This window comes from Nelusetta ayraudi, unplaced genomic scaffold (assembly GCF_046127955.1).
Source record: "Nelusetta ayraudi isolate G7.1 ecotype Tasmania unplaced genomic scaffold, CSIRO-AGI_Nayr_v1 ptg000011l, whole genome shotgun sequence".
In the NCBI taxonomy this organism is placed as follows: Eukaryota; Metazoa; Chordata; class Actinopteri; order Tetraodontiformes; family Monacanthidae; genus Nelusetta; species Nelusetta ayraudi.
In genome coordinates, this window is record NW_027466061.1 from 29,050,001 (window position 1) to 29,061,689 (window position 11,689).

The 11,689-nt window shown below is 51.5% G+C and overlaps 1 protein-coding gene across 1 annotated transcript in view; it reads left to right on the forward strand.

Moving 5' to 3' along the window:
* LOC142884331 (rho GTPase-activating protein 26-like) overlaps positions 1–11,680 on the forward strand; it is a gene marked incomplete at its 3' end in the record, with an annotated part of 16,023 nt that extends 4,343 nt beyond the window's left edge. Inside the window, exons 2-15 of the mRNA XM_076019843.1 lie at positions 1,530–1,625; positions 1,717–1,778; positions 1,880–1,951; positions 7,654–7,755; positions 7,838–7,948; positions 8,060–8,164; positions 8,290–8,419; positions 8,521–8,621; positions 9,856–9,950; positions 10,034–10,112; positions 10,236–10,272; positions 10,395–10,460; positions 10,544–10,618; positions 11,533–11,680. Of these exons, the coding sequence (XP_075875958.1) occupies positions 1,530–1,625; positions 1,717–1,778; positions 1,880–1,951; positions 7,654–7,755; positions 7,838–7,948; positions 8,060–8,164; positions 8,290–8,419; positions 8,521–8,621; positions 9,856–9,950; positions 10,034–10,112; positions 10,236–10,272; positions 10,395–10,460; positions 10,544–10,618; positions 11,533–11,680 (1,279 nt within the window). The remainder of the gene's footprint in view (positions 1–1,529; positions 1,626–1,716; positions 1,779–1,879; positions 1,952–7,653; positions 7,756–7,837; positions 7,949–8,059; positions 8,165–8,289; positions 8,420–8,520; positions 8,622–9,855; positions 9,951–10,033; positions 10,113–10,235; positions 10,273–10,394; positions 10,461–10,543; positions 10,619–11,532) is intronic.
* Positions 11,681–11,689: the final 9 nt, after the last annotated feature.

Below are 11,689 nucleotides of genomic sequence, written 5' to 3' on the forward strand. Positions count from 1 at the left end.
GAGCAAGAATGAGGAGGCAACCAGTGTGTGTGTGTGTGTGTGTGTGTGTGTGTGTGTGTGTGTGTGTGTGTGTGTGTGTGTGTGTGTGTGTGTGTGTGTGTGTTGTCAACAGGATGTGCAGCAGTAGCTGGAACTCTGCACTTGCTTTGTTTCATTGGACCGTGAATAGAAAAGCCCATTCATCACACACACACACACACACACACACACACACACACACACACACTCGCACACAGTAGCACACACACACACACAAACACACACACACACACACTATTCATGTGGAGACACAAAGAGGGATTTTTGTGTCTCCACTCTCATTAGTTTCATGATTCTGCTGCTGAGAGAGAAAAATCAATCGATGATGATGATGATGATGAAGAAGAAGAAGAAGAAGAAGAAGATGATGATGATGATGATGATGGTGATGAAGATCCCCCTCAAACATGTCCATACTGTAGAGATAAACTTCTGTGTTCACTCACTGGCTCTCATTCATCACACGCGTGCTTGTGTGCGTGTGTGCTTGTGTGCGCGGCCCTGAGGGCAGTGGACAGGAACAGGAAGTGGCTGTGGACAGGAAGTGGCTGTGGGCGACAGCCAGGCAGCAGGAAGTGGTTTTCAAGGCCACTTCCTGCTGTTGCTGTGTTTTGGGCCTGCAGACTTGCCATAGTTGGATGACAGCGGCGTTATAACAACAAGCGTGCTTAGATTGTCCCCCAGTGGCCACTGGAGGAACTACAGCTGAAACACACACCAAGAGCATTTAACCCCATTAGAAGGAAATACACGGGTCAAGGACGACCTTTGACCTTTGACCTAACATATGGTTCCCCTTGTTATTGTACATTTTTAAGTCCTGGAATTTTAATCTTTCGAAGAATAACTTTCCAAAGACCAGAAAATACCCAGAACCACCCAGAACCACCAGGGTGTTTAGTACTTAGAACCACCAGGGTGTTTAGCTCTTAGAACCACCCAGGGTGTTTAGTACTTAGAACCACCCGGAACCACCACTGGACCACCAGGGTGTTTAGCTCTTAGAACCATCCAGAACCACCACTGGACCACCTGTTCAGCTCTTTATTGAAATGACTCTGAAAACACTGCAAACATGGAGAGAGAGAGAGAATTGTTCAGACGTAAGAAGGAACCCAGAGGAACCCTGAGGAACCCAGAGGAACCCAGAACACCTCGACTGAGTTTCATTCTGGAGTTTAAATCAAACAGACTTTAATAAAAGAGGATGAGGTCCAATCACAGAGAAGAGTGAGATGGCTTCAAGAATCCAGTTTGCAGTTTTGTAGTTTGCCCACGTCTGACCTAGAACCAGCCAGAACCACCACTGGACCACCAGGGTGTTTAGTACTTAGAACCACTCAGAACCAGCCAGAAGCACTCTAGAGCAGAGATGGGCCAACCTTCTGAACGTGGGTCCACAGTGGGTTCTACCGCGGTGTGGAGTGAAACCGCCGATCACTCCTCCTGCGCACTCCTCCTCACCAGGCTCCCCCCCCCCCCCCTTGCAGGTCTGTCTGCAGCGGAGAGGAAGTTCGCAGACTCTCTCAACCACTTCAGGTTCCAGTGCATCGGAGACGCCGAGACCGACCACGAGATGTGCATCGGTGGGTTCTGGTTATGCTTCTAGCTTCTAGTTCTGGACCAATCAGAGTGCTCCTCCTGACCCCCTCCTCCCCTCCTCCTCCTCCTCTCCAGCCAGCTCCCTGCAGGAGTTTGCTGCCGTCCTGCAGAACCTGGAGGAGGAGAGGAGTCGCATGGTGAGCGGCCGCACTGACCTGACTGACCACCAGGGGGCAGAATGGAGGGCGAGCGCCAGTCAAGCCTGTGTGTGTGTGTGTGTGTGTGTGTGTCCCTCCAGATCGAGAACGCCAGCCAGGTGTTGATTCTTCCTCTGGAACGCTTCAGGAAGGAGCAAATCAGCGCCGCCAAGGTGAGGCTGGTCATGTGACCTGACTGACTGACCTGAATAGCAGATTAATAGCAGATTAATAGCAGATTAATAGCAGTTAATCCTGTCATAGATCAGCAAGGGGGGCGGGGCTTCTTCCTGGTCGGTTGGTTGCCACTGTGTGTAAAATCATGTCTCATGCACACCAGTTGAGAATCAGGTTCAGTGTTGTGTTTGTTCTTCTCCTTCTTCTTCTTCTTCTTCTTCTTCTTCTTCTATCCCTTTGTGATGTCACTCAGTTGTGATGAGACTGTTCTCGGGAGTGTGTGTGTGTGTGTGTGTGTGTGTGTGTGTGTGTGTGTGTGTGTGTGTGTGTGGAAGGGGGGCGGGGGGTGAATCCTTCCCTGGTTGCACCAGACGCTGCAGGGGGTCCTGGAGCAGCAACAGCAGCACGTTGCCTCCAGGATATATAGATCTATAGCTGTAGATCTATATCCATAGATCTATATCTATATAGATCCATGTCTATAGATAAAGACCAGTAGATGTAGATCTATATCATAGACCTATATCTATAGATCTATATCTATATAAATCCATGTCGATAGATAAAGACCAGTAGATATAGATCTATATCTATAGATCTATATCTATATAGATCCATGTCTATAGATAAAGACCAGTAGATGTAGATCTATATCATAGATCTATATCTATAGATCTATATCTATATAGATCCATGTCTATAGATAAAGACCAGTAGATGTAGATCTATATCTATAGATCTATATCTATATAGATCCATGTCTATAGATAAAGACCAGTGTGGTGTGATTGTCAATATAAGGTGACGTCAGCAAGGTGCGTGAGGGGAGTTAACAACACGCGACCAGAGTAGAGGGTGAGACAGACGAGGGACCGGTGAAAAAGCCCAATAAAAACAATCCACGTTATAAAGCACAGTTGGACTCATGCGTATGTTATTCAATAACACGACATGGTGTCAGAAGTCCTGTAGTTAGCGTGGACGAGACGAGTATGGATGAAGGGAATGAGACCGGGGGAGCCTCAGCACTCGCCCCGAGGGACAACGTGGCGCAGCGGCCGGTGATCGCTGCCGGACCGAGCGCTACCTTCAACATTCAGCCGCCGAGCCCTTCGACTTTTCAAAGCCGCAGGAATGGGACAAATGGATCCGGAGATTCGAAAGATTTCGCTTGGCAAGTAATCTACAAGCGAGCTCCGAGGAGAATCAGGTGAACACCTTGATTTATTGCATGGGAGACGAGGCAGATGACATTTTACTTGGATTAAATTTGTCGGACCACCAAAGACGCACATACCAGGGAGTGCGAGAGGGATTTCAGACTTTTTTTGTTGTTAAGAAAAACGTCATCTACGAGCGCGCTAAGTTTAACATGCGAAATCAGAGGGAGGGAGAGAGCGTGGATTCGTTTGTCACTTCACTGTATGCCCTGGCAGAGCATTGTAGCTATGGAGTGCTACACCACGAACTGATCAGAGACAGACTTGTTGTTGGCATGCAGGACAAGGGGCTGTCTGAGCGCATGCAGTTGGATGCAGATCTAACTTTGGATAAAGCCATAAAGATGGCACGGCAGAGCGAGGAGGTGAAGAAACAACAGTCTTGTCTGCGTGGGGAAGCCAGTTCAGAGGCAAGTGATGCAAGATCTGTTGACAGAGTGTTTAAGAGCAATTATAAGCCAGCTAAAAATAAGTCTCAATATACAAGCAAGCCATACGGCGCTCAGCAGCATAACAAGGAAGGAGGTGCACAGTCACGGTGTCAAAAGTGTGGTAACTATCCTTCTCATCCATATCGTGACTGTCCTGCTAATGAGGTGAAATGTCATGCATGTGGAAGGAGGGGACATTACAGGCGTGTATGCAAGTCCAAATCTGTGCATGAAGTTGAGGAGGAACAGGATGAGGAGGAAATCTTCCTCGGCAGCGTCACGACAGGTGGGAACCCTTGGATGGTCGAAATCAACATTAATAAGATGATGTCACAGTCTTGCCGCACACTATGTTCCAAAGCATATACAGTGACAACGCACCCTCACTCAAGAAGGCAACAAAGCCGCTGCTGGGACCGGGAAGTAGTCCGCTTGAGGTGGTGGGCGTCGCCAGGCTGCTGCTGAGGAGAGGTAAAAGGAAGGAGATGGAGACTGTTTACATTGCTCGTCATGTGCATACTGCCTTGCTGGGAAGGTCTGTGAGCTGTAGGCTGGGGCTGGTGGCACGCCTAGACAGTATCACTTTGGAGACATTAAAGGAGACCTACCCGAAATTGTGCACCGGGCTCGGAGAAGTGCGTCAGCCATACGCTATCAAGCTAAGACCAGGAGCTGTTCCATTCTCTTTAAAAACACCAAGGAGGATTCCATTGCCACTAATGGACAAGGTCAAGCAGGAATTGTCCCGCATGGAACGACTCGGAGTTATATGCAGGATTGAGGAGCCTACAGACTGGTGCGCCGGCATCGTGGTGGTGCTTAAAAAGAATGGTGCTGTGCGCATATGTGTCGATCTCACCAAACTCAACGACTCTGTGTGCAGGGAGAAGTATATCCTACCTTCAGTGGAGGAAACGCTGGGAATGCTGGCTGGAGCCAGGATTTTTAGCAAGCTGGATGCCAATATGGGGTTTTGGCAAATCCCCCTGACAGCAGACTCAGCGAAACTGACGACTTTCATCACGCCCTTTGGGCGCTATTACTTCAAGAGGCTGCCTTTTGGGATTGCATCTGCCCCAGAACACTTTCAGAACCGCATGGTGACGGAGGTCGCTGATGGGCTGGAGGGCGTTGTCTGCCACATGGACGATGTGCTGGTGTGGGGCCAGACTCAAGAAGAGCATGATGCTCGCCTGCATGCTACATTGGAGAAGATTCAGCGGGCGGGCATCACTCTGAATGTCGACAAGTGTGACCTGTCAAAGACTGAGGTGACCTTTCTGGGCCATGTGGTCTCCGCCAGTGGCATAAGCCCCGATCCGAGCAAGACTGAAGCCATCATGAAGATGAAGGAGCCGACGACTGCAACTGAGCTGAGAAGCTTTCTCGGGAAGATGAACCAACTTGGGAGGTTCGTGCCGCGGCTGGCTGAGAGGGACAAGCCTCTGTGGGACCTCCTGTCAAAAAAGAACTGCTGGGTGTGGGGCATTGATCAGGTGCGCGCCTTTCAAAGCTTGAAGGAGGCACTGACGTCTACACCAGTGCTAGCCATGTATGATCCTAACAGGGAGTGCAAGGTCTCAGCAGACGCGTCGTCGTACGGACTGGGAGGAGCACTGCTTCAAAAATGGGACGAGGGGTGGAGGCCAGTAGCCTACATGTCTCGGGCTCTCACACCCACGGAGCAGAGATACGCGCAAGTAGAGAAGGAAGCTCTGGCGCTGACGTGGGCTTGCGAGAGGTTCCGCAACTTTCTCATAGGGAAACATTTCCAGATGGAGACAGACCACAAGCCTCTCCTGAGTCTCCTGGGGACTCAGTCATTGGATGCTCTACCTCCTCGGATCCAACGCTTCAGAATGCGACTGATGCGCTATTCTTACTCCATCACTCATGTGCCAGGGAAGTGCTTGTGGACAGCTGATACGCTGTCGCGAGCTCCGGTTCAAAGGGAAGAGACACCTGCAGACAAGGAGCTGTTTGAAGATACCAACATCTACGTGGACATGGTGATGGAGAACCTACCTGCGAGCGTTGACTACCTCGAAGAGCTGAGGGAGCAGCTGCGAAGGGACAGTGTGTGTGCACGTGTGATGCAGCTGTGCGCTGAAGGCTGGCCAGTCAACGGGGCCACAGAGCCGGGACTCAAGCTGTATCGGGCAGAGCAGGCGTTCCTCACAGTCCATAATGGTGTCTTGCTGAAGGGACAGAGACTCGTCATCCCCTCAGCGATGAGAAATGATGTTCTTGCCAAACTTCATGAGGGTCACCAAGGCGTGGTGAAGTGCAGACAGCGGGCGCGACAGTCAGTGTGGTGGCCCGGGCTGAGCCAGCAGCTCAACGAATTGGTTCTCAACTGCCGAACATGCTGCAAGGAGAGGCAGAACCACAGAGAGCCACTGATGCCAACACCATACCCAGGCCGGCCATGGGAGAAGCTGGGAGCAGATTTGTTCATGCTCGGGAGCAAGACCTACCTGCTGGTTGTGGACTACATGTCCGGTACGTGGAGATAGCTCTGTTGACATCCACAAGGTCAAATGATGTAATCCAGCACCTCAAGTCGATCTGTGCACGCCACGGGATACCGGACCTTCTCGTTTCGGATGGGGGGCCACAGTTCTCAGGAACGGCATTCTCGGAGTTTGCAGAGTCCTATGGGTTCCGCCATGTCACCAGCAGCCCAAGATAACCTCAAGGCAATGCAGAGGCTGAATGTGCGGTTCAGACAGTGAAAGGCCTCTTGAAGAAAGCAGATGACCCCTATCTGGCTTTACTCGCTTACAGGACTACCCCTTTGGAGAATGGGTATAGTCCAGCTCAGCTGCTCATGGCAAGGAGGCTTCGGACAACAGTGCCCATCCTTCCTGCCTTGCTAAATCCAGCTATTCCAGATCGTGAAGCGGTTATGCTGAAAGAAGGTGAGAAGAGGACAGAAGATGCACAACGCTATAACCAGCGGCACCGTGCGCAGCACCTTAAGACACTTGAACCGGGACAGGATGTGTGGATCGAGGATCAAGGAACAGCAGGAGTCATCATTAAAAGTCACACCACCCCACGATCGTATCTGGTGGAGGGACCCCACGGGACCATCAGACGGAACCGTCGTCATCTCATTCCCATGAGAGCCTCGCCAGAGCAGAGTTGCCCCGTTCCAGGGGAGTCTTCCCTGAGAGGCGTTCTAGATCAACCGACAGAAGAACCGCCGCAGCAGAATCTTCCAGACCCGCCATCCACCCCTACTCTCAGAACCAGGTCTGGGAGGGCTGTGGTGATACCAACTAGGTTGAACTTATAATTTTGTCTACCGAGAGACGTTGCTAAAGACTCAAAAAAATAAAAAAATAAAAAAAAAATAAAAAATAAGAAAAGTGGAATTGAAAAGGAAATGTGATGCACGCTATGTTTTTGCAATGTAAATGTTTGGTGAGTCTGCTGCAGGGTTTAGAACAGGGACTAGAACGGGGATGGTTGGTTGAGTTATTTGATTTTGAAGTGGATTGTTTAAGCCAAGGCTAAATACAAATTATACAAACAAATTGTGTGTGTGCTTAATTGTCTGGGATGGGTACAGACAGGAGCAGACCTTTCAACCACGAGGAGGAATAACCCTCAAGGTCTGTTGAATCATTGGCAGTCTACCCATTGATTCTAGAAAGGGGAGATGTGGTGTGATTGTCAATATAAGGTGACGTCAGCAAGGTGCGTGAGGGGAGTTAACAACACGCTACCAGAGTAGAGGGTGATACAGACGAGGGACCGGTGAAAAAGCCCAATAAACGTTATAAAGCACAGTTGGACTCATGCGTATGTTATTCAATAACACGACAACCAGTAGATATGGATCTATATCTATAGATCTATATCTATATAGCTCAATGTCTATAGATAAAGACCAGTAGATATAGATCTATATCTATATAGATCTATAGATAAAGACTAGTAGATATAGATCTATAGCTATAGAAATGCGGGATCAACAAAGGCTTCTGTTCTCTTGTGAATATGACCTTTGACCCCTGTGTGCGCTGTGTGCTCCCCCAGGAGGCCAAGAAGAGGTACGACAAGGAAACGGAGAAATACTGCAGCGTCCTGGAGAAACACCTGAGTCTGTCGGCCAGGAGGAAGGAGACGCAGCTGCAGGAGGTGGACAACCCAGCCCCCCCCCCTCCTCCCCGCCCACCACCCTCCTACCTGTCTCACCTGTCCCTCCCTCCCCCTCCCCCAGGCTGACTCCCAGGTGGAGGGGGTGAGGCAGCAGTTCTACCAGGCATCCCTGGACTACGTCTTCAAGGTCCAGGAGGTCCAGGAGAGAAAGATGTTCGACTTTGTGGAGCCTGTGAGTCACTGGAGACCGGGTCCTGGACCTGGTCCTGGTCTTGATGACGTCTCGGTGTCTCAGTCTGGACTGACAACATGACGTCTCCTCCTCCCTCCCTCCCCCACCCAGCTCCTCTCCTTCCTGCAGGGTCTCTTCACTCACTACCATCACGGCTATGAACTGGCCAAGGACTTCAGCCACTTCCAGACCCACCTGACCATCAGCATCCAGAACGTAATGAGCTGCAGCAGCCAGCAGGGGGCCACACACACACACACACACACACACACACACACACACACACACACACACACACACACGGGAGGGTTGTCAAGCTGTGGCTGTGCTCTGATTGGCAGACGAGGAATCGCTTTGAGAGCACGCGCTCTGAGGTGGAGAGTCTGATGAAGAAGATGAAGGAGAACCCAGAGGAGCACAAGAACATCAGGCAGAACGTGATGGAGGGATACCTCTTCATCCAGGAGAGACGTGAGTGGGGGTGGGGTGGGGGGTAGGGGGGGGGGTAGGGGTGGGGTGACACTGATGAATTGTGGTTGTGGTTCTTTTTTCATTTGACCTTTGACCTCCAGGCTCCTTTGTGTCCTCCTGGGTCAAGTACTACTGCACCTACCAGCGGGAGCCCCGCAGGGTCACCATGGTGACCTTTGACCCCAGGGCTGCAGGGAAACTGGTCAGTAGCTCATCACCAGTGGGGAGGATCGGGGTGGGTGAGAGATGATCTGCAGTGATCTGCAGTGATCGCCAGTGATCTGCAGTGACCAGCAGTGATCGGCAGAGATCTGCAGTGATCGCCAGTGACCAGCAGTGATCGGCAGAGATCTGCAGTGATCGCCAGTGACCTGCAGTGATCTGCAGCGATCGCCAGTGATCTGCAGCTATCGCCAGTGATCTGCAGTGATCTGCAGTGATCGCCAGTGATCTGCAGTGATTGGCAGTGATCTGCAGTGACCTGCAGTGATCGGCAGTGATCTTCAGTTATCTGCAGTGATTGGCAGTGATCTGCAGTTATCTGCAGTTATCGCCAGTGATCGGCAGAGATCTGCAGTGACCAGCAGTGATCTTCAGTTATCTGCAGTTATCGCCAGTTATCTGCAGTGATCGGCGGTGACCGGCAGTGACTGGCAGTGATCTGCAGTGATTGGCGGTGACCGGCGGTGATCGGCAGTGATCTGCAGAGATCTGCTGTTATCGGCAGTGATCGGCAGTGATCGTCAATGATCTGCAGTGATCTGCAGTTATCTGCAGTGACCGGCAGTGATCGGCGGTGATCGGCGGTGACCGGCAGTGATCGGCAGTGATCTGCAGTGATCGGCGGTGACCGGCAGTGATCGGCGGTGATCGGCAGTGATCTGCAGAGATCTGCTGTTATCTGCAGTGATCGCCAGTGATCTGCAGTGATCTGCAGTGATCGCCAGTGATCGGCAGTGATCTGCAGAGATCTGCTGTTATCTGCAGTGATCGCCAGTGATCTGCAGTGATCTGCAGTGATCGCCAGTGATCGCCAGTGATCTGCAGTGATCGGCAGAGATCTGCAGAGATCTGCTGTTATCTGCAGTGATCTGCAGTGACCGGCAGTGATCGGCAGAGATCTGCTGTTATCTGCAGTGATCTGCAGTGATCGGCAGTGATCGGCAGTGATCTGCAGTGATCGCCAGTGATCTGCAGTGACCGGCAGTGACCAGCAGTGATTGGTGGGTTTGTGCAGGAAGAACTGGCCGGTGAAAATTTCACATTTTTGCCCCATTTATTGGCGTGGCCTCCCCTACGGCCTGGAGTGTTAAGAACTTTCAGACTGCAGTAGAGAGGCTCACCCATTGGCTAGTCCTCCTCCTCCACCTCCATCTGATCATCAGTGTGCTAACAGCCTGGTGCTAACTGCTGCTAACTGCTGCTGCCCCCTGCAGGGCGAGCAGGAGAGCTTCATCCTCAGGTCCTGCACGAGGAGGAAGTCTGACTCCATCGAGAAGAGATTCTGCTTCGACGTGGAGGCCGAGGACCGGTGAGCCACTCTACTGTCTGACGCTTCCTGTTAACCACTTCCTGTCAGACACTTCCTGTCAGCCACTGACTTCCTGTGTGCAGGCCAGGCGTGATCACCATTCAGGCTCCATCAGAGGAGGAGCGTCGACTGTGGATGGAGGCCATGGAGGGTCAAGAACCTGTGGGTTATTACACTGTTATTACTCTGTTATTACACTGTTATTGCTGTTATTACACTGTTATTACACTGTTATTACTGCTCTTATTATCATCGTCATCATCACAGCTTGGTTTTAATTCTCAGGTTTACAACCTGAACAAAGACAACCAGGCAGAAGGCAGTGAGTATCACACACCTTCATCATCATCATCATCATCATCATTCTGAGTAGACTCAAATTAATAACCTCACTTCTGTCTCTCCTACTCCTCCTCTCCCCCACCTCCTCCTCCTCCTCCTCAGCAGCCCAGCTGGATGTCGTCGGCTTCAACGTGATGAAGAAGTTCATCTACGCCGTGGAGACCAGAGGTTTCACCACCTCCAGCCTTCTAGATTAATAGATCCTGTTTTCTTGTCGTGAGGCTGCAGTGTGTAAACTCTGCCCCCTGCAGGTCTGGATGAGCAGGGCCTCTACAGACTAGTGGGAGTCACATCCAGAGTGCAGAGACTCCTGAACCTGGCCATGGGTACACACACACACACACACTCACACACACTCTCTTTCTCTCTCTCACTCTCCGTCTCTCACTCACCTTCTCTCACTCTCCCTCTTTCTCACTCTCTCTCGCACTCTCACTCTCACTCTCACTCTCTCTCACTCTCTCCCTCCCTCTCACTCTCTCACTCTCCACCTCTCACTCTCTCACTCACTCTCCCTCCTTCACTCTCACTCTCTCCCTCACTCTCTCCCTCCCTCTCACTCTCTCAGTCTCCGCCTCTCTCTCTCTCTCTCTCTCCCTCTCACTCACTCTCTCCTCCCTCTCTCTCTCTCTCTCTCTCCCTCTCACTCTCTCCCTCACTCTCTCTCACTCTCTCCCTCCCTCTCACTCTCTGCCTCTCCCTCTCTCCCTCTCACTCTCTCCGCCTCTCTGTCTCTCTCCCTCTCCCTCACTCTCCCTCCTTCACTCTCTCTCTCTGTCTCTCTTCCTCTCACTCTCTCACTCTTACTCTCTCACTCACTCTCTCTCACTCTCTCTGTCACTCTCCGCCTCTCCCTCTCACTCTCTCACTCACTCTCCCTCCTCTCTCACTCTCTCTCCCTCTCTCACTCTCGCTCACTCTGTCACTCTCTCCCTCCCTCTCACTCTCTCACTCACTCTCCCTCCTTCTCTCTCTCTCCCTCTCTCCCTCTCTCTCACTCTCACTCTGTCACTCTCTCCCTCCCTCTCACTCTCTCACTCTCTCACTCTCCACCTCTCTCTCTCTCTCTCTCCCTCTCTCTCTCTCTCTCTCTCTCTCTCTCTCTCTCTCTCCCTCTCCCTCTCTCACTCTCGCTCACTCTCACTCTGTCACTCTCTCCCTCCCTCTCACTCTCTCACTCTCACTCTCTCTCTTTCTCTCTCTCTCACTCTCTCCCTCTCTGCTCCGTGATGCTCCTCAGACTCCAAGACTTGTGCGGATGTGGATCTGGAGAATCCAGAGTGGGAGATCAAAACCATCACCAGCACCATCAAGCACTACCTCAGGTGGGGGGGGGGGGTTCAGGGTCTTCAGGGGTCTGCAGCAGCAGCACCTCCTGCACAGAGGAGGTGCTGCTG